A 26040-nucleotide genomic window follows, 5' to 3' on the forward strand; every position below is an offset into this window, starting at 1 on the left:
CTCCACGCCGCGCCTCGGCGAGGAGACTACAAGTCCCAGCGGGCCGCTAGCGCACCGCGCCACGTGTTTTCTCCTCCCGCCAATGGGCGGAAGCGCCGCGTGAGCCTGCTCCCGCCCCCCAGGCTCGCCTGAGCCAATCGGAAGGGGCGGGGTGTGTGTGTGTGTGTGTGTGTGTGTGTGTGTGTGCGCGTGTGCGTGTCTGTGAGTGTCTGTGTGTGTGTGTATGTGTGCGCGAGGGCAAGTCGGGAGGGGGACCCAGCTCAGGACTGGGAGGCCCTGCTCGCAGGTCCCTGGGTCCCGGTGGCGGCCGGAGCACTTGGTCCGCAGGCAGCGGGCGGGTGGTCGCCCCTCCCGCCCCCACCCCGCGCGTGCGCGCCCCGGCCTCTCCCTCCCCGCCACCCTCCTCGGCTCCCGCGCGGCGGCGGCGGTTGCTCTCCCACTCCCCCCAGCCCTGGCTCCGGGGGACCCCGCGATGCCGGTCCGCACCGAGTGTCCCCCGCCGGCCGGTGCCTCCGCTGCCTCCGCGGCCTCCCTCATCCCGCCGCCGCCCATCAACACCCAGCAGCCCGGCGTGGCCACCAGCCTGCTCTACAGCGGCTCCAAGTTCCGCGGCCACCAGAAGAGCAAGGGGAACTCGTACGACGTAGAGGTGGTGCTGCAGGTGAGCGCCGGGCCGGGCCGGGGCCCGAGGGCCTCCTCGCGGCGCTCACGGGCCGTGCCCGCCTCGGCTCCTCGAGCTCGCAGCCGCGGAACAGGCCCTCGCCGCCGGGGCCTCCTGCACCCGGCGCTTCCCACCCGGGACCTGCCCAGCCTGTGTCTCACACTCTCCGAGCCCCAGCCCTGACCTGCCCCTTCAGACCCAGAGCCCGTCGTGACCGGCTCCTGGCGGACCCCGAACACTCCCAGACTTGAAGCCCGTGACCGGCCCGTCTGGGATCCGGAAGCCCCTCATGACTCGGGGAAGGCCTGGGTCCTTCCTCCCCATGACCTGTCGTCCCTAGATCAGGGACTGCCACCAGCCCTTTTCAGACCCTGAAGAACTCTCCATTGGTTTCACCAGACTCGGGACCCTCCCCGTGTCTGGGCCCACGTCAAATTCTCTCAGACCTGAGACATGCCTTCCTGCTCCTTCCTCAGTTCCAGGAATCCGCAGACCTTTGGGTCTTCCTCCTCCTGAGATCTCCTTAGGAGGGCTTCATCAGACCCCCAGACGGGGGAGCACCTAACTCACAACTGATTGGTCAGGCCCTGGCCTCACCTCAAGACCAGGCGCTCACTCCCTGAGTGCTCACAGTCTGCTGGGATGTTGCCTCCTGGGTCCCCTGTTCCACTCACTGCTTCTGTCTCTTCATGGTCCAGGCACTCAGCGCCTTTCAGCTTCTCCACCCCCAGGCCTCCTGCCCCTGCTGTGGGACCATTTGCGGTCTTTTCCCAGTCTTCCTGGCCTCTATCCAGACTTCCCCACCCCATACCTTCGTCTTGCTCGATCCTGGTTCCAGGGGACCCTCTTTCCTGTTCTTAACTTTTCTCTACACAGGCACAGGGCTTCCTCTTAGTCTCTGGTACCCATGTACTGGGAAATCTAACTCACCCAATTTTAGTTCATGTCCAGTCGCCTCCCGCCATTTGACCTGGTTTCCTGAATACCTGCTGCCAGTCCCTGATCAGCTTCGGAAGTACGGCTTCACTTGTCTGGGCCTTTCCCACACCTCACTCCTCTCAGGCTTGACACTTTTTGCCAGCTGAAATGGAGTGGCAGGGGTGAATACTCTTTTATCTCCCCTCCCCACGAAACTCTTCCTCCTCTATACCTACCCCTGCCTGCTTAAGGACCCCTTTCCCCTTCCCTTTGCCCTTTTTTCCTTAGTCTGACACCTCGTCTGCCAGGCTGTTCCCAGAAGCCCCTCCAAACACCTGTCCCTCTGAAAGGCACTGTGTGCTGCCCCACTGCCCCCCCCCCCCCCCGCACCGCCCCCGGGGTGTTAGGGTGGAATGTGCAGTATATCTGTTCCTCAAGCTCTCCTTTTGGTCATTTAAAACAAATCTTAGTTTCACTTCTGAAGAGTAGGTCTCCCATCCAAAAGACAATGGGGGTGCCTTTTCTTTCTGCTAACTGCAGAGCACTCATCACTCTTTTATTCTCATACTGCTTTGTGGGAATAAATCGTTTTCTCTGCTTACTTGAAACAGCATCGTCATGTTAATCATATCTTTGGGCTGTAAAGTTCTATCATGAGCCGCTATATTATAATGGAAATATGATTGTGGCTGAAATATTTTTGTCTTCATAACTCTGTGCCTAATGTGGTGATCCTCTTCTCTTTTTCTTAAAATGTGAGAGTCGAGTATGAAGATACAGGGGTTTTTCTGTTTGTTTTGCACGTAGTCATAGAATTCTGGAGGTGAGATCCCTGGGTGGGTCACGTTTGGGATGATCTTGGATTTGTCCCTGTTGTTCAGTTTGATGGTTTCTGATGTAGTAGGGGACAACTGGCAGGATAGCCAGGCGTCAAAGGGGAGTCTGCTTTGGCTACTGCAGCAACTGCTGCTCCCTTCTGTCATTAGGGTATCACTTCTGAGCTCCTTTCAGAAGGAGAATCATGAACCAGGGGAAGCGGTGGTTGAGTTGGGGCAGGGCTGATAGGTCTCAGGCAGCCCAGAGCAGAAACCTGGTGGATGGCTGGGAGCCACTTGAGTAGGATGTCTGATGGTGGGGGTGGTGGTCATGCCAATGAATGCTGCCCTACATCTGGATTGGTGAGCTGCTTGGTCATCATCACGACTAGTCAGTGGCATGTGAATTGCCCCATCATCTGGTTTTTCAGCCAGGACTAGTTTCACAGACACAGCCTTCTTAGACTTAAAATACTTCTGACTTTTATAACTCAGCTTCTTTTTGTTTCTTTTGTTTTGTTTTCTTTCTTTCTTTTTGTATCTTTATTTAGATACAATTCACTTATTTAAGGTGTACAATTCAATAGTTTTTAGTATATTCACAGTTGTTTAACCACCAACACAACCTAATTTTAGAATATTTTAATCCCCCCAAAAGGAAACCTTGTAACCCTTAGCCATAACCCCCCCTCCAATCCTAGGCAACTGCTCATCTATTTTTGTTGTTGTTTGTCTATTCTGGACATTTCGTATAATCATATAGTATTTGTCCCTTTGAGATTGGCTTCTTTCACTTAGCATAATGTCCTCAAGGTTCATCCATATGGTAATATATATCAGCACTTATATTCCTTTTTATTGTTGCATTGTTCATTGTAACAATTGTCTATTGAACGGATATACAACATTTTGTTTATCCAGTGATCAGTTGATGGACGTTTGGGTTGTTTCCTCTTTTGGCTACTATGAATAATACTGCTATGAACATTTATGTACAAGTTTTTATGTGGATGTATATTTCACTTCAGTAGATAACTACCTGGGAGTGCAATTGCTGGGTCACATGGTAACTCTGTTTTAACATTTTGAGAAACCGCCCCTGCAATGTTTTACATTTCCACCAGCAGTGGGTGAGGGTTCCAGTTTCTCCACATCCTCGCCAACACTCACTGTTCATCTTTTCTGTTGTAGCCATCCTAGTGTTTTTGAAGTGGTCCCTCACTGTAGTCTTGATTTGAATTTCTATAATGACTGTGATGTTGTGCATCTTTTCATGTGTTTTTGTTGTTGTTGTTTTGGAGTACTTTCTTTTCTGTGATTTTAGTTTAAAGAGTTCCTCAAACCTTTGTGAGTTTCTGACTGGGTCTCCTCTCCACCCCACACTTACTGTGACTCCTCTTTCCTCCTCTGCCATCTAAGAAGCCAGCAGTAGAAGGGAGCCCTGGTCGCTGTGAAAGGAATATTTAAAAGAACAGCCGCTGGACACAGCTGTGCTGTGAGACCTTCTTGCTAAACATGTGCCCTGTTATCTTTCTTGAGATGCTCGCCTGCCGTTTGGCAAAAGCTGTATGCGTTGTGGTGTATTTGAGTTCACCAACCATTATCAAGATCAATATGGGCAGAGTAGAGAGACACTTGGTTGAATGGAGGCCAAGCTGAAATTCTGATTCTTGAGCATGTGATAATCCATGCAAAATGTTAGCCAATTTACATTTCAATTTTTAATCTTATTAGCAAGTATCCTTGCCACCTGATACACTTTTCAGCAGCTGTGAAACCCCAAACTATATTGAATTCAATGGGAATTGCATACATAAAATTTAAAGACTCAGGTTAGAATTATGTGTCCTTTAATAAATGTTCTTTGCTGAACCATGTTAGTGTGGATTAGCTGTTTTAGATAATGTACAATGCCAAGGTCAGCAGATGAGGATATTTAAAATGCTTTGGCAGTTTTCATAGGGAATACCTTTGTCACCAGCACCGAACTGTGGAGGCACTTTGGCTTCATTGAAGTTCATTTGCTTTGGTGCTGACATCATCTGGTTGACTAAGTTCATTACAGTTTTTAAGCATGGCTTAGTATTTGATTTATGGTATAATTGGAAGTAATCAAGTTCACAAATCTGATAAATGCCACAAAACTATTCTAATTTATTGAAATAAGACCTCACTTAACATTAAAATCTCAATGTACCACAGGTACCCTTGTACTTGGTTTGCTTTAATTCAAGGATTTACCTTGAAAGTGAATCCAACTGTCATGAAATCTGAAACTCCCTATCCAGAATGAGTCTGTATAGATTTGGGTGAAATCTCACATCAGAAATTTTGAGGTGACGTGGCTTCAGGTTGGTTAATTCAGAGGCCTACGATGGGCCCAGTTTTTTCCATCTTTCTGTACTACCATCCTCAGCATTTCCTGGCCTATTTCTCCCCTGTGGTCTAGATGTCTGCCCCAGGACTGGACACTCCATGCAGATACTGCCACCACCAGGGGACAGAAAAGCCATTTCTTCCTCATGCGCCTCTTCAAAAACCAGGGATTTTTCACAGATGCACGCAGGAGACATACACATCTGATGGGCCAGAAATGGGTCACTCACCCCTAAATACATGACTTGCAAGGGGATAGGGACACCTGTGTGCCTTAGATCCATCAGGTTGACAAAGTCTTATGTGGTAGGTAGGTACCAGAGCAAAAACTGGGCCCTGGCAGCGTGAAAAAGGAGGAAATTGGTTGTTGGGTAGGCATCCGGCAGTGTCTCAGCAACCAGTAATTGGTGACTGCTAAACCTCAAAGTCTACTATGCCTGTTATTTCTATTTATTTTAGGCTCCTGACTCTTTTCATTAAGAAACACAGCATCCATATATAAAATGCACAGAGTGGACATTCACAATATAGTCAGATTTTGGGTTGGTATTTTGGTTCATAACTGAAGTTTATACCACATAAGTCTTTATAAGATGCCATTTCTAAACAGTCTGCCCATTTCATAAAGAGAGAATGCAGGATAATGTTTAGTGTGAAAACAAGAAGAGGAGCAGACCTCCTAGACCAATGATTGAGCAACACAGAAATAGAAAAAGGCTTGAAAGACATTAGAAAGAAAGTCAAGCCTGAGGTTAGGGATGACACCATGTGTACAGGCAGAGACAGAGGCCCTGTGCCCAGCAATGCTCAAGGTCTCTAGATGACTGGGAGACGTGTGTTGAAGATAGTACAGAAAATGAATTTGAGTGGGCACCCCATTTCAGAAAGGCACTTCAGTCTCATGATATTCAGCTGAAGGAAGTTGAGAGGGTCTTGGGATCAGTTTGCTTTGGCAGAACAGGCATGTGTGTGGGGAGAACTTATCAAGATTCCAGAGACTGGGTGAGCCTTGGGCTGCGCTGGGTATTCACTGACCACCAGTCTGGCCTCACAGGATTTGCAGAGTACCCTCCTGCATGTCCCCTAGTAAGTTTATCTTTTTTTTTTTTTTTTTTTTTGAGACGGAGTCTCGCTCTGTCGCCCAGGCTGGAGTGCAGTGGCGCAATCTCAGCTCACTGCAAGCTCTGCCTCCTGGGTTCACGCCATTCTCCTGCCTCAGCCTCTCCGAGTAGCTGGGACTACAGGCGCCTGCCACCACGCCCGGCTAATTTTTTGTATTTTTTAGTAGAGACGGGGTTTCACCGTGGTCTCGATCTCCTGACCTCGTGATCCGCCCGCCTCGGCCTCCCAAAGTGCTGGGATTACAAGCGTGAGCCACCGCGCCCGGCCGTAAGTTTATCTATTTGTGACAGGCTGTGTATCCTTTCTTTTCAGCACGTGGACACGGGGAACTCTTACCTTTGTGGGTACTTGAAGATTAAAGGCCTTACTGAGGTAAGCACTTGCTCACACGAACCAGCACTAGAAAGTCTGTGGTGTGCTCTACAGGCTCATTGGGGTTAAGGGCAGGTGGTCTCAACTCCTTGAGGCCTAGTTAAAGCAGACTACTCCTGAGCATTGCTACTGTATAGGGAACATAAAACAGGCAGTTTCAGTGTGTCCTGTTGAGAAGTGTACAGATTCACAAATCTTTTAAAGAGAAGTTTATAAGTACATCACAATTGTCACAACCAACACTATTGATTTTATTTTTAACCCTTTTTGGGGGAAAAAATGATAAGAATATAGCTACCACCCTCATCATAAGTTTAACAGTTTCTGAGATAAGCATCAGTCCTATAAAAAATGAGCTTTTAAGTTCTTTAAACCTCTTAGTTCACTGGAACAATGAAAAGTTACTGGCTGGTCACGGTGGCTCATGCCTGTAATCGCAACACTTTGGGAGCCTGAGGCGTGCAGATCACTTGAGGTAGGGAGACCAGCCTGGCCAACATGGTGAAACCCCATCTCTACTAAACATACAAAAAAAAAAACAAAAGAATTAGCTGGGTGTGGTGGCACGGACCTGTAGTTCCAGCTACTTGGGAGGCTGAGGCACAGAGAATCACTTGAACCAGAGAGGCAGAGGTTGCAGTGAGCCAAGATCACATCACTGCACTCCAACCTGGGCAACAGAGCAAGACCCTGTCTCAAAAAAAAAAAAAAAAAAGGGAAGTGACCATCTAGTTTCCAGCAGAAGTACCTGCTGTGCAGAGTATTTTATTTTCTTTGAACCAACTTTTTAAACCTCAGAATGCTTGGGACTTTAGAAAGCAAGGAGGAGCATCCTTTCTTTTCCATTAGCAAGGAAACAGGAAGTGGAAGGAGGTAGCTGGACTGGCCCTCCGAATGCTGGGAATGCCCAGGCTGGACCTAGCTGCAGGGACCTCTGGCCTTTGTCAGCTCTCATGGTCTGATGACCCAGCAGTATTTGGACAGAGTGCCCTGCTGAATGGGGCAGTGGAAAGGAGCTGGGGTGGCATTCTTCTTCTGCTCCTTCCTGCATCTGTGACCTTTAACTTCTTTCAGTGTCCTCATCTGTGAAGTTGAGAATTAAAAATTCCTGCTCCAAGCTGGGTGCTGTGGCTCACACCTGTAATCCCAACATTTTGGGAAGTCAAAGCAGGAGGATCACTTGGGGCCAGGAATTCAAGACCAGCCTGGACAGCATAGCAAGACCTTGTCGCTACAAATAATTTTTAATAAATTAGCCAGGCATGGTGGTGTGTGCCTGTAGTCCTAGCTACTCGGAAGACTGAGGCTGGAGGATCGCTTGAGGCAAGGATTTGAAGGCAGCAGTGTGCTGTGATCATGCCTGTGAATAGCCACTGCACTCCAGCCTGGGCAACCTAAGAAGGATCCTCTCTCTTTAAAAAAAAAAAAATTGGGGTCGGGCGTGGTGGCTCACACCTGTAATCCCAGCACTTTGGGAGGCCGAGGTGGATGGATCACCTGAGGTCAGGAGTTCAAGACCAGCCTGGTCAACATGGTGAAACCCCATCTTTACTAAAAATACAAAAATTAGCTGGGTATGTTGGCAGGCACCTATAATCCCAGCTACTCAGGAGGCTGAGGCAGGAGGATCGCTTGAACCTGGGAGGCGGAGGTTGCAGTGTGCCAAGATTGCACCATTGCACTCCAGCCTGGGCAACAAGAGTGAAACTTTGTGTCAAAAAAAAAAAAATCCCTGCTCTGTCTAAGACAATCAATAGACTTGTTCTGGGGGTAAGGAAAGAATGTTAGAGAAAATGACAGACTCGAATATGATACTAATATGTGATTCTCTTGTAAAGTCCTGATGAGCCTCAGTCTTAAGACAAGTTTCTGGCTCCTGGTTCCTGTCTGGTTCTCCTGCTTTTCTATTAGAAGCTTAACTGATTAAGAATCTCCTATGAAGTTTGTTGTTGAGACTAAAGGTATTTCTTCTTTAACTCGAGAATTGTATCAAATCAAGTAGGAGCAGAAGTGATAGCAAAATACAGGATTCCAGTCTTTGGGTTTGTAGTAGGAGAAAAGATACTAAAACAGAATATGCTCAACTCTCAGGTAGCCAAATACATTACTTAACTGGGTGCAGAACATAAACACTGAATTTCGTAAGGAAACCAGCAAGTGTGTTAAGGCATTGGAATGGTAACAGTGACTCCAAAACCAGTCATTTGGGTGATAAGAAGCTGCACAGAAATGGTAAGTAGCATTCGAAATCTTGAAGAAGTATACAGAAATGCTAATGGCATTGAGCTCTCCATCGGGAGCAAGTAGCCCTTCCTTTAGGAAGCCCCTGTGAGTCGAGAGCAGCAGTCAGCCTCCTTTGAGGAGGGGGCACTGACAATGGCCCTTCACTGGGGGCTAACCCAAGGGGAGCCCTAGGCTCTTAACAGAACCTCTGCAGATGGCGTGGCCTCGATGAGCACATACCCTCCCCAGAGTTGCCTGTTCCTGGTCGAGCAATAAATAGACCACGTTATGCTGCTGCAGGGGTGTTGAGTTAAAGCAAGTCCTGCTCAGGCCTTAGATGTAGAAGAATTCTTTTTAAATAATGTTTTTTAGTAGCTTTATTGAGATATATTCACGTACCATACATTTCACCCATTTAAAGTATACAGTTCATTGGTTTTTAGTGTATTCACAAAGTTGTGCAACTATGTGTTAACTTTTTTTTTGAGATGGAGTCTTGCTCAGTCACCCAGGCTGGAGTGCAGTGGTGCTATCTAGGCTCACTGCAAGCTCCACCTCCTGGGTTCACTTCGTTCTCCTGCCTCAGCCTCCCAAGTAGCTGGGACTACAGGTGACCGCCACCACACCCGGCTAATTTTTTTGTATTTTTAGTAGAGACGGGGTTTCACCGTGTTAGTCAGGATGGTCTCGATCTCCTGACCTCATGATCCGCCCGTCTCGGCTTCCCATAGTGCTGGGATTACATCATGTGTGAGCCACTGCGCCCGGCCGATAACTTTTTTTTTTTTTTTTTTTTGGGACAGAGTCTCGGTCACCCAGGCTGGAGTGCAGCGGTGTGATCTCACCTTACCACAACCTCTGCCTCCCAAGTTCAAGCGATTCTCCTGCCTCAGCCTCCGGAGTAGCTGGCATTACAGGCGTGTGCCACCCTGCCCAACTAACTTTTTTAATTTTAGTAGAGACAGGGTTTCGTCATGTTGGCCAGGCTGGTCTCGAACTCCTGACCTCAAGTGTCCACCCTCCTTGGCCTCCCAAAGTGTTGAGATTACAGGCGTGAGCCACCACACCCAGCCTGATAACTTTTAAAATTATAAGTCTAGTATATGGTTGCTGTAGATAATAGTAAAATGCAGAAAACTACAATGAATCTTTGAATAAATTTTGTACCTGTATTGGGTTTTTTTCTTTTCCATTTATATTTGTTAAAATATCAATTTTTTATGTTTATTTTTATTTTTATTTTTTTTGAGGCAGAGTCTTGCTCTGTCAACCAGGCTGGAGTGCAGTTGTATGATCTCAGCTCACTGCAACCTCCACCTCCCAGGTTCAAGCAATTCCCATGCCTCAGACTCCCGAGTAGCTGGAATTACAGGCATGTGCCACCACACCTGGCTAATTTTTGTATTTTTAGTAGAAATGGGGTTTTACCATGTTGGCCAGGCTGGTCTTGAACTCCTGACCTCAGATAAACCACCCACCTTGGCCTCCCAAAGTGCTGGGATTACAGGCATGAGCCACCGTGCCTGGCAAAAATATCAAATTTTTAATTTATTTTAATTAAACTATAATTTGGGTTTTAGTCATAGTAGTTGCCTTCCTCACATATACAATATGGAAAAGTATCTACTAAAATGGAGTTAGGACAGGCATGGTGGCTCACACCTGTAATCCCAGCACTTTGGGAGGCTGAGACAGGTGGATCCCCTGAGGTCAGGAGTTCAAGACCAACTTGGACAACATGGTGAAACCCCATCTCTACTAAAAATACAAAAATTAGCTGGACGTGGTGGCGGGCACCTGTAATCCCAGCTACTCAGGAGGCTGAGGCAGGAGAATTGCTTGAGCCCAGGAGGCAGAGTTTGTAGTGAGTTCAGATCATGCCACTGGACTCCAACCTGGGCAACAGAGTGAGACTTCGTGTCAAAAAAAAAAAGGAGATAAGTGTCAAAAAAAAAAAAAAAAAAGGAGATAAATGGCCTCTTAGCTACCTCACACTCACAAACAAGCACAGCTTTTTTTTTTTTTTTTAATTTTTATTTTAGGCTTGGGTGTACATGTGCAGGTTTGATATATAGATAAACTTATGTCACGGTTTACCTATATAACTGTTGTGGAGATTATTTTGTCATCCAGGTACTAAGCCTAGTACTGATTATTTTTTCTGCTCCTCTCCCTTCTCCCACCCTCTACCCTCAAGTAGGCCCCATTGTCTGTTCTTCCCTTCTTTTTTTTTTTTTGAGATGAAGTCTCGCTCTGTTGCCCAGGCTTGAGTGCAGTGGTGCAATATCTGCTCACTGCAACCTCTGCCTCCCAGGTTCAAGCAGTTCTCCTGCTCAGCTTCCCAGGTAGCATGTACCACCACACCAGGCTAAATTTTTTTTGTACTTTTGGTGGAGATGGGGTTTCACCATGTTGGCTAGGCTGGTCTCTAACTCTTGACCTCAGGTGATTTGCCTGCCTCGGCCTCCCAAAGTGCTGGGATTACAGGCGTGAGCCTGTTGTTTCCTTTTTTGAGCCCGTGAGTTCTCATCATTTAGCTCCTACTTAAAAGGGCGGTATTTGGTTTTCTGTTCCTGCATTAGTTTGCTAAGGATAATGGCCTCTAGCTCTACCCATGTTCACACAATGGGTGTGACAAAGATCATGACAAAGACATGATCTCATTTCTTTTTATGGCGCATAGTATTCCTTGGTGTATATATACCATGTTTTCTTTATCCAATCTGTCATTGATGGGCATTTAGGTTGACCCACTTTTTACTATTGTGAATAGTGCTACAGTGAACATTTGCATGCATGTGTCTTTATAGTAGAATGATTTGTATTCCTCTGGGTATATACCCAATAATGGGATTGCTGGGTCGAATGATAGTTCCCGTTTTTAGCTCTTTGAGGAATTGCCACATTGCAAAACAGAGCTTTAAAGTTTGTTTTTATGCCTTCTGGAAGTGAAATTCTAGAAACGTAAAGAACAAATATGAAATAACATTCCTTTTGCACTTTTGAGCCATCCGTCAGTCAAGAGAGGCGACCTTTCCGGGGAACCCAGCAGCTTTCAGGGGGTACCTGGGAGCCCAGCCTTTGGGGGCCATGGGCAGGCCCCCCACTTACTCATTACTTGGGTTTGGAAGGGTTGGAAGCTCCAGCTGAAGTTATGTTAGACTTGTGCTTAACTAGGGAGACAGGTCACACCTACCAAAACTCACAAAAACAAAAGTGCCAGTTTTTGTCACAGAAGGAGATTCCTGTATGTTCCAGAAGTTCCTGTTGACTTATCGGCCAATTGAATGTTAATCCCTCAGAAGACAGGTCTACATGGAAAGTCATGGTACCCATCACCAGACAGTTTTGGGTGAGCCTGGAATCAATGAGAGCTTTAGTTGGGGGACTTAAATGTCTAACAACAGCGAGACCCACCACGGGATGCCCACTCCTGCTTTTGCTGCCTCTCTTACTCATTTCTCGATATCCTTTCTTCTGACATGGTTTTTCGTAAGCTCTATAAATTACCCCTCATTGGGCTGTAATAAAGTGCTTGAATTTCCTGTTCCTGCTCTGAGAATATTTTATCTTTTCGGTGACTTCTGTACACACTGAATCTCATTTATTAGGTATTTATTTTATTTAATTCTCAAAGTTTGAGGGTACTCTGTGGTCACCCTGATATACTGCCTAAAGTATGTTTACAAAGAAGTCAATGCAGAATTATTCATTAGGAAAACTAGTGATTTAAACCGTAAGTGTTTTAATCATATTAGGACCTCCTCCCCACCCCTCCCTTTTTTAAAAATAGAGACCGGGTCTTACTATGTTGCCTAAGCTGGTCTTGATCTCCTAGGCTCAAGTGATCCTCCTGCCTTGGCCCCCTAGAGTGCTGGCATTACAGGTGTGAGCCACCAGGCTTGGCCTTGTATTAAAACCTCTTTATCATTTCATCCTATCCCTTTCAAGGAAGTTCAGAAAAAAGATTAAAGCTTGAAACTCAGAAAAATAATATAAACAGTTTCTAGTTGGCTCATGCCTGTAATCCCAGCACTTTGGGAGGCTGAGGCGGGTGGATCACGAGGTCAGGAGTTCAAGACCAGCCTGGCCAAGATGGTGAAACCCCGTCTCTACTACAAATATAAAAATTAGCCAGGCGTGGTGGTGGGTACCTGTAATCCCAGCTACTCGGGAGGCTGAGACAGAGAATTGCTTGAACCCGGGAGGCAGAGGTTGCAGTGAGCCAAGGTCGTACCACTGCACTCCAGCCTGGGCAACAGAGCGAGACTCCATCTCAAAAAAAAAAAAAAAAAAAAATAGCTTCTAGTTTAAAATCTCAAATGCAAGTGCTGATTTATTGAGAAATTTTTTTCTTAGTAGTCTTCCCTAGAACAGATTATAATTAAAAGTTAGTTTATACCGGCTGGGTGTGGTGGCTCACGCCTGTAATCCCAGCACTTTGGGAGGCTGAGGCAGGTGGATCACGAGGTCAGGAGATCAAGACCATCCTGGCTAACACCGTGAAACCTGTCTCTACTAAAAATATAAAAAATTAGACAGGCCTGGTGGCATGCACCTGTAATCCCAGCTACTCGGGAGGTTGAGGCAGGAGAATCACCTGAACCCGGGAGGCAGAGGTTGCAGTGAGCCGAGATCGCGCCACTGCATTCCAGCCTGGGCAACAGAGTGAGATTCTGTCCCCCCCACCCAAAAAAAAGTTAGCTTATACCTTAAAAATTAGGTTTACATTTAGGAAAATTTCTCCTCTCTCATTTTTTCAGTCTATGTATTTAAATATTTATGTGATGAATCCAGCAACAGTGTTAAGATAGGGGGGTTGTGGGTTTGGGGCAGTGTTAGATTTATCATATTTTAAGTTCACTGTTCAGGAAACAGATCCCTCCACGGTGTCATCCTAAAGCAGGCCTCCTGAGTCACCTGCAGTGGTGGTGATGTTCTGTTTCCTGGGAGCCTCTGCGCCAGTGGCTTTTACTGTGGCAGCCTCTCTCAGGAAGGTCCTGCACTACATGCAGGCCAGGTTGGTAGATGTGGCAAAGCCATCAGAATGAGGTGTTTGATGCAGAATAAGAGGGGCTTACATCTGATCTGAAGGAAAAACGTGGGCCGTCTGCAGTTCTCGACGTTAGGACTGTAATCTGTGGTTTGCCAGGCCAGTGACGCTCATAACCGTGCTCCTGGCAGACACCAGGGGCTTGGCAAGGTAGCCTGAGAGGTGGGTGGTTGGTTGGTTTCTACAAATGCAGAGAAATTGTAGACTTTTTACGGTGTTAACTTTTTGTCTTATTAATCTTTTTTAAAATCATTGGTGCCTACTTATTAATGCATGAACAAAGAGCAATTAACAAAGCACCCAAGCCAGCACATGGCTTCTTGTTTACATTTTCAACGGCGTGGTTTTTACATTCAGACACGATTTACATATGTTTTTCCTCATATAAATTGTTCTTAGTTCATATGTTTTTCCTCATATAAGTTGTTCTTGGTTCATGTGACAGAATTAAATGTATCCCTATATATCAAGGTATTCTAAGACTACCTTCAGGGACCATTTGTATAGTTCATTACTAGAAGTTTCTCTGAACATGTAGAACATTGAAAAAAAGTATTTACATTTTTTGAGACAGAGTTTCACTCTTATTGCCCAGGCTGGAGTGCAATGGTGTGATCTCGGCTCACTGCAAACTCCGCCTCCAGGTTCAAGCAATCTCCTGCCTCAGCCTCCCCAGTAGCTGGGATTACAGGCATGTGCCACCACGCCTGGCTAATTTTGCATTTTTATTAGAGATGAGGTTTCTCCATGTTGGTCAGGTTGGTCTTGAACTCCTGACCTCAGGTGATCCTCCCACCTCAGCCTCCCAAAGTGCTGGGATTACAGGCATGAGCCACCGTGCCCAGCCAAAATAAAAGGTATTCTAGGCTGGGTGTGGTGGCTCACACCTGTAATCCTAGTACTTCGGGAGGCCAAGGCGGGTGGATCACCTGAGGTCAGGAGTTCGAGACCAGCCTGGCCAACATGGCCAAACCCCATCTCTACTAAAAATACAAACATTAGCTGGGCGTGGTGGTGGCCACCTGTAATCCCAACTACTCGGGAGGCTGAGGTAGGAGAACCACTTAAACCCAAGGTGTGGGAGGAGGTTGCAGTGAGCTGAAATTGTGCGACTGTACTCCAGCCTGGGCGACAGAGCAAGACTCTGTCTCAGGAAAAATAAAAAAGTATTCTACCCCAAAATCCATCCTGGAACCTTGGAGAATTGGTGTAAAAGGGACAAATGACTGAGCCAGTTGGAGAACCAGTGGCTTGAGGGAGCCTTAGTGGTAAACACAGTGATTTTGGAGCCTCTTTGGGTCTAACCTTGGAAAGTAAAACCTACTAAGTTATGATCTGCTTTGTATGCTAGAATACTCAAAATTTATTTGTGGAAACATCCAAATTATTTTCTAAGAGACTAGCATGTAACAGTTGAAGTCAAAGAAGGGCTCTCTGCTGCTGGCAAAATCCAGGAAACCCTTCATTCTCTGGGTGATTTAGATTCAGGTCCATTGCCACAGCCTGTTGGCAAACTGGCTGGATCTAACTCTGGTTGGATTGTCAGGTAGCAGTGTCTAGGTACTGGAAAGAAGTTAAAGCGAAGTTGATTCTTCCTTTGTTAAAAAGGTTAAAAACTCTCAGTCAACATCTTATTTTGATATTTGGATTTTTACCATAGGAGTATCCAACCCTTACAACCTTCTTTGAAGGAGAAATAATCAGCAAAAAACACCCTTTCTTAACTCGCAAGTGGGATGCAGATGAAGATGTTGATCGGAAACACTGGGTGAGTAAATCTGATCTGCGCTGGGTCATCCAGGGGCTGCTAGAGAATTGAAGAAATGCTGGGAGCCACAGACCTTGTCCCTTATTGAGGATTACTGGGGCTTTGCAGCCAAATAAAAGGTTGCACTGCACACAAACCTCAGTTGTTCCATCTTCCTTATGAGGAGAGTTTAAATACGATCTGTCCTGCTGCTTAAATAGCAAATGGTTGTCTGATGATAGCAACCCCAGAGTTCTAGCCAGAACTCTGCTCAGCTGTCAGAATCTTAACAGTGTCCCCCATCCTTCTCACCTGTTTGTCCATCTTCTGTCCACTGTTCCTTTCAAATCACCTCTGCTTGGGGAAAACCCTGTGAAATGTGCAATGATGACCTCTGGCTTCGGGGCTGGCATGAGATGGAGATGATGTTGTGGGAATCTGCCCTCCCGCTGGCTTATCAGGGCAGAGCCACATCATTTCTTTTTATCCTGGCTCCTGACAGACAAGTATAGTCTTGTCTTAAGTACACCACTATAAATCCTGCTGCCCCCTTTTTAACTGTCAAGTGTAGAGCATTCTCACTCAGCGGTAGTGAATGCTTCAAGACAACTCAGAGTTAGTGTCCTGGGATCTTTTCATTTGTTGTCATGTAAGTACCGTGTCTTCAAAAATCAGTTTCTCGGATGGGCGCGTTGGCTCGCGCCTGTAATCCCAGCACTTTGGGAGGCCGAGGCGCGCCGATCACGAGGTCAGGAGATCGAGACCATCCTGGCTAACACGGTGAAACCCCGTCTCTCCTAAAAATACAAAAAATTAGCTGGGCGTGGTGGTGGGTGCCTGTAGTCCCAGCTACTCTGGAGGCTGAGGCAGGAGAATGGCGTGAACTCAGGAGGCGGAGCTTGCAGTGAGCCAAGATCGTGCCACTGTGCTCCAGCCTGAGCAACAGAGTGAGACTCCATCTCAAAAAAAAAAAAAAAAAAATCAGTTTCTCAACCTGTCTAATAGCCTTTTGCTTTAGTTGACCATGGTGATGGTGAATTTTTGTTTAACATTGAAGAAATTCAATGGGTTTACCCTCCATAAACCAACCAGAAATGGCTGTGTCAGTAGCGAAGATTCTAAAACTCGTTCTTCCCATTGCCTCTCACACCTGGATATCTAAACTCTCCCCTGGTTCTGGCACAGCAGTCTGTGGAGAGAACTCCCGCAGACCCTTGTCTTGAGTTCACCTCACTAGAGATCAGTTGCTTTGCTTACTAATGTTTTTTATTTTTTTATTTTATTTAAAATAAATTTTTTAGAGTTGGGATCTTGCTCTGTCGTCCATGCTGGAGTGCAATGGCATGATTATAGCTAACTGTAGCCTCAGCCTCCTGGGCTCAAGTAATCCTCCCACCTCCGCACCCTGAGTAGCTAGAACTACAGGCACATGCCACCACACCCAGCTCATTTTCTTTTATTTTTGCAGAGACAGAGTCTCACTGTGTTACCCAGGCTGGTCTTGAACTCCTGGTCTTAAGTGATCCTCCTGCCTTGGCCTCCCAAAGTGCTGGGATTATAGGTGTGAGCCACTGCACCCAACCTGTTTTTTTTGGTTTTTCTTTTATGGGGTTTTTGTTTTGTTTTGTTCTGTTTTGTTTGGTTTTGTTTTGAGACAGAGTCTCACTCTGTCACCCAGGCTGGAGTGCAGTGGCGTAATCTCGGCTCACTGCAACCTCCGCCTCCCAGATTCAAGTGATTCTCATCTCTCAGCCTCTCAAGTAGCTGGGATTACGGACGTGCGCCACCGCGCCTGGCTAATTTTTGTATTTTTAGTAGAGACAAGGTTTCACCATGTTGGCCAGGCTGGTCTTGAACTCCAGGCCTCAAGTAATCACCTGCCTTGGCCTCCCAAAGTGCTGGGATTACAGGCGTGAGCCACCATGCCCAGCCCCAAGCTGTTTTTTACTTGAGTAAAAAAAGGAGATCTATGAAATACTGAGGTTCAGTTAAATTTAAATTTAAACTTGAGCTTTTTAAAGCGTTTTTTGAATTCTATACATTTTGATTGTTGTAGCAAATGGACACTAAAAACTAGACAGTCATCTGTGTCTCTCTGTGATACAAGAGAATGCACAAGACCTGAGTATCCAGAAGGTTGGGGGAGCCCAAGTGGTGTATGCAGGTGCTGGGCACCAGCAGGTGGAGTTGGAAGGGCTCCCTGGTACCATCTGCGCCCACCCTTGCCCAGGGCTAGGCTCTTCCTGCATGGCTTGCTGCCTCACGAGATGGCTTCTTCCTCTCCTGTACAGCCCCAGAGTAGAAGGTTCTTCCTTGTAGTAAACCACAGCCTCTCTCCCATTCAACCCTATTTTCCATTTCATATTGGTCCTGCAAAAAGCAAAGTCTTTGAGGCCCAGTGACACTCAGTTTTAGGCTAGGTTGACTACAAATTAAATACTTGGAAGGCAACTCTGAATTTTCCCATTGACTTCCATTAGAACATTGGAAGATATCTGGGTCTGCAGACTCTGCTAGACTGCATTGAAACATTTTGGGTGAGAGAGGAACTAAGAAGGCCACCCTTGGTACTGGCATGTGAGGTGTGGTTGAGCCAGGGAGCTGAACCTATGGAGTGCCTCCTCCTCCAGCAGTTTGTGGCTGCTTTTGTAGTACTCAGCATTTCCCCTAACTTTCACCACTCATGGAGGACTCCCAGGTTCCCACATGGGACTCCTGGAGCTCTGTACTGCACCTGGGTTTGTCTGAGATTTACAATTTCTAATACACTTCACCTAGGCTGTCATTTTTTCATATAAACTAGAATCAGAGATATTGTATTGCATCCTCAGATTTTCCTGAGTGGTATTTAAGTTGCTATCATAGTGGTACTATAAAGTCAAGATTCCATATATTCAGTCTACATAGGATAAAAATGTCTATGTGACACCAGGAGTGGTGGCTCACGCCTGTAATGCCAGCACTTTGGGAGGCCAAGGCAGATGGATCACCTGAGGTCAGGAGTTTGAGAACAGCCTGGCCAACATGGTGAAACCCCATCTCTACCAAAAATATAAAAATTAGCCAGGCATGGTGGCACACGCCTGTAATCCCAGCTATTAGGGAGGCTGGGGCAGGAGAGTCACTTGAACCTGGGAGGCGGAGGTCGCAGTGAGCTGAGATCATGCCATTGTACTCCAGCCTGAGCAACAAGAGCAAGACTTTGTCTCAAAAAATAATAATAAAATAAATCTATGTGACAAAATCTATGACTTAATATCTCTGTATCTTGATTTTTTAAGATGTTTTCTTATCAAATTAATACATGCTTATTTAAAAATATTTGAAAAAATAGAAAAGCTGGAGGAAAAGGAGTCATCTGTGGCAACACCTAAAACTAAAATAGCTGTTAACCTCTTCCTGAATCTCTTTTGGGTATACAGTGTATACTTGTTTTTTGTCTTTTTTTAAAAAATGGGATCATAAGATACAGTTTTGTAACCTATTCCTAATCTCCTGTTGTAAATGTAGGGTCGGCCCTCCATATATGTGGGTTCTGTATCTGTGGATTCAACCAGCCACAGTTTGAAAATATTTGAAAAAAAAAATTGCATCTGTACTGATGATGTATAGATTTTTTTTTTTTTTTTTTTTGAGACAGAGTCTCACTCTGTTGCCCAGGCTGGAGTGCAGTGGCACAATCTCGGCTCACTGCAAGCTCCGCCTCCCGGGTTCACACCATTCTCCTCCTCAGCCTCCCAAGTAGCTGGGACTACAGGCGCCCACCACCACACCCAGCTAATTTTTTCGTGTTTTTAGTAGAGACGGGGTTTCATCATGTTAGCCAGGATGGTCTTGATCTCCTGACCTTGTGATCTGCCCGCCTTGGCCTCCCAAAGTGCTGGGATTACAGGCGTGAGCCACCACACCCAGCGGATGTATAGATTTTTTGTTCTTGATATTTTTCCCTGAACAATACAGTATAACCACTATTCACTTAGTATTTACACTGAATTAGGTATTATAAGTAATCTAGAGATGCTGTGAAGTATAGGGGAGGATGTGTGTAGGTTATCTGCAAATAGTGCACTGTTTTATATCTGGGACTTAAGCATCTGCAGATTTTGGTATTCATGGGGGTCCTGGAACCAATCCCTCACAGATATCAAAGGACAAGGCTATCACGTGTTTCTAGTGTCTACTTAGCGAGCTGGCCCAAGCCCCTAAATCATACAGAGACACAAGCTTCACAAAGCCCTCTTCTCTGAGGCTGGGCAGGCTGTTTCTAAGCTGTTCTGCATGGCTCTTTTTGCCACTTAGGATTTACTTGCAGAGGTCTTCTCATTAATTGTTCTTAGCTTTCGTCTGTTTATTTTGTCTGTCTGTTCACCATTCCCATCCTTTGGCCTTTTCCTCAGCCATGTTAACAAGGCAGGTGTAGGGCAGTGGGGCCTCAGCTGGAGTCCAGGTATCTGCCCCAGGGTTGAGTCTGCATTCACTGGGGTGACCATAGGGCCCCATCTGTTACTTGGCCTTAGCTGCCCTTTTGGGAGCTGCGTCCCCAGCTGTCATGCCTTGGGAAGGTGAGTTTACCTGGGCACATAAGCATAGTTCTGAGAGCAGCCTCTCCTTCTCTCAGTCAATCGGCACACTCTCTTTTCTGCTTTCAGGGCAAGTTTCTGGCTTTTTATCAGTATGCAAAATCATTTAATTCAGATGACTTTGATTATGAAGAGCTGAAGAATGGAGACTATGTCTTCATGAGGTGGAAGGTAAGGTCCCACCAGGTGGCCCTCCAGACTCCCAGAAAGCCAGGCCCTGTACTGCACCTACATATCCACTCTAACCAAGGGCTCCCCATGTCCAGTGCTCGTCACAGCTGGTTGTCATGGCAAAGTCTTCATGGCAGGGTCTTTGCACACCTATAAAAAGTAGGCACAGATCCAGGGCACGCACTGGTTAACTGCTGATGTCCCAGACAGCTCCTCCTCGCTGTGCTTTTGGTGGGTAGCAAGTGGATTCGGGCCTAGGTGGCCGCCTCTAACGTTGTCTTCTCCCTTTCCTTTCTCCTACCCAAGAATCTTGTTGAACCCCCAAGTTGAATCACTCCAAGTGTTCTGTGGATTCAAGGCAGAGCCAAACTTCCTTTGAACTTAGTCATCAGTTGTACCCAGGTCCCTCTACGGGCTTAAACACCGTCTGTGGGCCAGGTCCCCTCCACCACATCCTTTTCCCAGAGCTCAGGAAAGTCTCACCTCCTCTAATTCCCTCCAGCTCAGGAAATGAGGGACCAGGAATGGGACACGGGTTTTTGACTCAGCAGACCTCAGAGAGCCCCACCTGACTGACTTGATGGATTGGCTTTTAGCTGCGAGGTCATTTGTGCTCCCTGCTTTGATAACGTGATATTTACGGCTCTAGAATAGCAAAATCAGGAAGGCAGTTTGTTAAATAACTTTGAGAACATATCAACCCCTAGTCCCCAGTCTGTAGGGAAAAAGTTGTTTTATCTTGAAATCTTGCCAGCTTTCATAAAGATGAATCATTTTGAGTTGACTTTCCCGGTCTTTACTTTGCATTGCTAACCACTTTAAGAAGTGGGTATCGGCTGGGCGCAGTGGATCACACCTGTAATCCCAGCTCTTTGGGAGGCTGAGGCAGGCAGATCATGAGGTCAAGAGATCGAGACCATCCTGGCCAACATGGTGAAACCCCATCTCTATTAAAAAATACAAAAAATTAGCCGGGCATGTTGGCGTGCCCCTGTAGTCCCAGCTACTCGGGAGGCTGAGGCAGGGGAATCACTTGAACCTGGAAGACGGAAGTTGCAGTGAGTCAAGATCACGCCACTGCACTCCAGCCTGGCGACAGAGCAAGACTCCATCTCAAAAAAAAAAAAAAAAGAAATGGGCATGGTGGCTCACACCTGTAATCCCAGCACTTTGGGAGGCCAAGGCAGCCAGATCACGAGGTCAGGAGTTCGAGACCAGCCTGGCCAATATGGTGAGACCCCATCTCTACTAAAAATACAAAAATTAGCCAGGTGTAGTGATGCACGCCTGTAATCCCAGCTACTTGGGAGGCTGAGGCAGGAGAATCACTTGAACCCAGGAGGTAGAGGTTGCAGTGAGCCAAGATTGCGCTACTGCACTCCAGCCTGGGTGACAAAGCAAGACTCTGTCTCACCAAAAAAAAAAAAAAAAAAAGAAGAAGTGGGGATCACCACTCTTCCAGTAGGTTGCCAGATGCAGAGAGTAAACAGGGAGCAGTATGCCCATGAGCTTGCCATCTAGTGGGAAACATGTCACCTAAACAACCTGTTAAAGGAAGTTTATTGTTTGACTTTTATTTTGTTTGTTTTGAGACGGAATCTCTCTTGCCCAGGCTGGAGTGCAGTGGCACAGTCTTGGCTCACTGCAACCTCCATCTCCCAGGTTCAAGCAATTCTCCTGCCTCCGCCTCCCGAGTAGCTGGGACTACAAGTGCACACCACCACGCCTGGCTAATTTTTGTTTTTTTTTGTTTGTTTGTTTGTTTTTTGAGACAGTCTCACTCTGTTGCCCAGGCTGGAGTGCAATGGTGCAATCTCGGTTCACTGCAACCTCCCCCTCCCGTGTTCAAGCAATTCTCCTGCTTCAGCCTCCCAAGTAGCTGGGATTACAGGTGCCTGCCACCATGCCCTGCTCATTTTTTGTATTTTTAGTAGAGACGGGTTTTCGCCATATTGGCCAGGCTGGTCTTGAACTCCTGACCTCAAGTGATCCACCCACCTCAGCCTCCCAAAGTGTTGGGATTACAGGCTTAAGCCACCACACCCGACCTGAATTTTAAAATTAATTTTAAAAGCCACAATTTTAGAAGTTGAATAAGGAATGGGAGAGTGTCTTAAATTTGTTTAAAAAGCAATGGACTTGTTTTGCCTCCAAAGAATGTCTCAGGGTGGCTCATCTGTGGTCCTTTAGTAGACCACCTGAGGCCCTGGAGCTTCTGACCTCATCTCTCTGGGAAAGTAGGTGCCAGGACCTGGGTTTCCAGCTTTCAGCTCCAGCAGAGGTGGCAAGCTTGCCTCTCTCCTAAGGTCCCTGGTAAAGAACAGTACCGTTCTGACTGCTTTTTCAAGGCGTCAGGCTCTTGGAGGGGGTGTCACAGGGGCTACTGGCAACTGCTCTGCACTCAGAATGGTCCACAGACCTACAGAAGCGACTCACTGTTCTAGATGTTGTCAAGCATCTGGTGACAGTTCTGAGAACTGGAGCAGAAACTTAGCTCTTCCCAGGTTGATTGTCTGTGGTCTCTGAAAGATAGAAAGGCAGGCAGACAGGCAGGTGAGTAGGTATTGATTTATGTATTAGATGTTCCGACCATGGTCCTTCTCTGAATTGCTGATCCTAGTGAGCTCAAGACACAGTTTGTCACTTTAGTATATAGAATACTCCAGGAGCACATGGACGCTTTTCAGAAGTCAGGCTGAGACCCCACGGGCCTGCCATCACCCAGCAAGTCTAGGTTAGACTATAAGAACGTACATTTTTCTCGAGTGGTCCTTAGAACCCCCTGATGCTTAACAGGGAGACCCCGTGGGTGGTCAGAGAATGCTGTCTGTTACTGACCCTCTTCATCTGTGTGCAGGAACAGTTTCTGGTCCCAGATCACACGATCAAAGACATCAGTGGTGCTTCTTTTGCCGGGTTCTACTACATCTGCTTTCAGAAGTCAGCAGCCTCCATAGAGGGCTACTACTACCATAGGAGTTCAGAATGGTGAGGACCCCTGAGGACAGAGGCCACGGGGAGGGCTTGCTGCCCAGCTGGCTCTCCCTTGGCTCATCAAACCCAAAAGCAACATCTTAGCCTGTCTCTGTATAGATTCTGTGCTTTATTTGGATGCTGAGAGCTTATTTCAGTGATCTCAGTTGCTCATAATAAGGCCTTATCCCTATGCACAGAGCAGAGTAAATGAGATGAAAATGAAGTATGGGTGAAAGAACTCATTTCTAAGCACTTTTAAGCAATACTGTATTTTTGGCAATGTTTATCTCAATCTTGCTGGTTTTTATTTAATCCTTGCTAATTGAATTAGTAACTAAAATGTGAATTGATCCAGTGGACAATGTGAATTTTGCTGTCAGCAGCTTTTTAAATTTTGTGGCTGCATTCCTTAGAGTTGGTCCGACATGCACTTGATTTAAGGCTTGTGACCTGGGGGCCTGTGAGTGGACAGTCCTGCCCAGTGTGTCACCAACAGTAAAGGACTGAACTCTGCCTAAATGCTAACTTTTGCCACCTTTTGAGGGATTCTCCTGCCTCCTTGCTGCTTTTTAAGCACCTTGCTGTCCCCGGAGGGCAAACCAGATGATAAAATGCCTGATTTCCTCTCTGAAGGCAAAAATTCTTTCTTTCCTTTCCAGTATTTCACACTCTGTTATATGTGAAGTGATCCTACCCTAGATTCCTTGTTCAGTGGTAACGAAATTATATCTGCAAGTAAATGCCAGCCCTGTAGCCATGATTTTTAGGCTTTCAGTAATGGTTTTCATGCAAGTTTGTAAAGCTTTTTATAATCCTTTTTAAAAATAACAGCTGGCCGGGCGCAGTGGCTCACGCCTGTAATCCCAGCACTTTGGGAGGCCGAGGCAGGTGGATCACGAGGTCAGGAGATCGAGACCATCCTGGCTAACACGGTGAAACCCTGTCTCTACTAAAAAACAAAAAATTAGCCAGGCGTGGTGACAGGCACCTGTAGTCCCAGCTACTTGGGAGTCTGAGGCAGGAGAATGGCGTGAACCTAGGAGGTGGAGCTTGCAGTGAGCCGAGATCAGGCCATTGCACTCCAGCCTGGGTGACAGAGCAAGACACCATCTCAAAAATAAATAAATAAATAAATAACAGCTTTGGTCCGGGCACGGTAGCTCACGCCTGTAATCCCAGCACTTTGGGAGGCCGAGGTGGGCAGATCACGAGGTCAGGAGTTCGACACCAGCCTGGCCAATATGGTGAAACCGTGTCTCTACTAAAAATACAAAAATTAGCCAGGCGTGGTGGTGCGCACCTGTGGTCCCAGCTACTCAGGAGGCTGAGGCAGGAGAATTGCTTGAACCTCAGAGGCAGAGGTTGCAGTGGGCCAAGATTGCACCACTGCACTCCAGCCTGGGCGACAGAGTGAGACTGCATCTCAAAAAAAAAGTGTACAAGTCAGTGATCTTTCGTATATTAATAGAGTTGTCTAACTATCAATTTTAGAACATTTTCATCACCATAAGAGGAAACCCCATACTCTTAGCCATTATCCCAGACTCCTTATCCCCTCTGAGCCCTGGGCAACCACTAGTCTTTCTCTTACATATGTATAGATTTGCCTATTCTGGGTATTTTATATAAATGGAATCCTACGAAATATGGCCCTTGCTTCTGGCTTTTTTCACTTAGCATAATGCTTTGAAGGTTCATCCGTGTTGTACCATGTATCAGAACTTTTTTATTGCCAATTAATTTTCCATTATAGGTATATACAACTTTTTTTTTGAGACAAAGTCTTACTCTTGTCCCCCAGGCTGGAGTTCAGTGGCATGATCTCGGCTCACTGCAACCTCTGCCACCCGGGTTCAAGCAATTCTCCTGCCTCAGCCTCCCGAGTAGCTAGGATTACAGGCACCTGCCACCACGTCTGGCTAAGTTTTGTATTTTTAGTAGAGACGGGGTTTCACCATGTTGGCCAGGCCTGTCTCGAACTCCTGACCTCAGGTGATCCGCCCGCCTCGGCCTCCCAAAGTGCTGGGATTACAGGTGTGAGCCACCGTGCCTGGCCGGTATATACAACATTTTATTTATCCATTCATTATTTAGTGGACACTTAGATTGCTTCCATTGTTTAGCTCTTGTGAATAATGCTGCTGTGAACATGGGTATATCTGAGTTCCTGCTTTCAATTCCTTGGACATATACCTAGGAGTGAAATTGCTAGGTCATACAGTGTTGCTATATTTAACTTTATGAGGAACTGCCAAACTGTTTCCCACAGCAGCTGCACCATTTTGCATTCCTCCCAGCGTGTATGAGGGTTCCAGTTTCTCCACATCCTCCCTGGCACTTGTTATCATGTCTCTATAATTATAGCTACCCTAATGGATGTGAAGCAGTATTTCATTGTAGTTCTAATTCGCATTTTTTTTGCCTAATGCATATTTCTTTCCTGATAATTTGTTTTTGGTAAGAAATAAGCCGCTTTTTCCTACGTTCTTCCACACTCCTATGTGAAACAAGTAGGGGAGAGCCAACATGTTAGACATTGACTCTAAATGTGCCCGAGGTTGTCATCCCAGCGTGCAGATTGTCTGCCTCTATTTCTCCTCCCTCTGCATGACTCCCTGGAGCACCTGCCAACAGGGGAGGCAAACACCTCAGATATCACTAATGTTTTCCAAGCTTAATACTGTACCTAGGAAAGTGAGAAAATTTAAATGAAAGGTAAAATACAGTTTAAGGCAGTAGTGAAATTAATTTTTCTACGCTTTCTTTAGATACCATGAGAATCAGTTTATGCCTATGCTAGCCATAAAGTTCTTAGGATATGACAGCCTGGCATTACATGCTACAGCAGGAGAGGGCAGAGCAGCAGGTGAGGTTAGGGCTTGGGCGTGGGTCTACATCTTCTCCCAGAGCTTATGGAAGTCTCCTTTTTATAAAACATACCATAGTTAACTTCATGATTAGAGCAGAATGAAAAAAAAAACATTCATCTTGTGAATGGTTCAGGGGGATTAACCAAAAAAAAGAAA

The 26040-nt window shown here is 46.4% G+C and overlaps 1 protein-coding gene across 3 annotated transcripts in view; it reads left to right on the plus strand.

Moving 5' to 3' along the window:
* Window positions 1-23: 23 nt before the first annotated feature.
* The window catches only part of GID4 (GID complex subunit 4 homolog), a 29400-nt gene continuing 3383 nt past the window's right edge, over window positions 24-26040 (plus strand). The window contains exons 1-6 of one of the 3 annotated variants that reach the window (XR_008650751.2): window positions 24-661; window positions 6205-6264; window positions 15201-15308; window positions 19937-20038; window positions 22896-23026; window positions 25783-25880. Coding sequence is in view for 2 of the 3 variants with exons in the window: in XM_055241620.1 (XP_055097595.1) it covers window positions 224-661; window positions 6205-6264; window positions 15201-15308; window positions 17768-18085 (924 nt within the window). In the remaining variant the exon portion in view is untranslated. Of the gene's footprint in view, window positions 662-6204; window positions 6265-15200; window positions 15309-17767; window positions 18536-19936; window positions 20039-22895; window positions 23027-25782; window positions 25881-26040 lie in introns of those variants that run through there. The other 2 variants (XM_055241619.2, XM_055241620.1) reach the window with 2 other exon arrangements.

The sequence above is a fragment of the Symphalangus syndactylus genome, chromosome 14, assembly GCF_028878055.3.
Source record: "Symphalangus syndactylus isolate Jambi chromosome 14, NHGRI_mSymSyn1-v2.1_pri, whole genome shotgun sequence".
NCBI classification, from domain to species: domain Eukaryota; kingdom Metazoa; phylum Chordata; class Mammalia; order Primates; family Hylobatidae; genus Symphalangus; species Symphalangus syndactylus.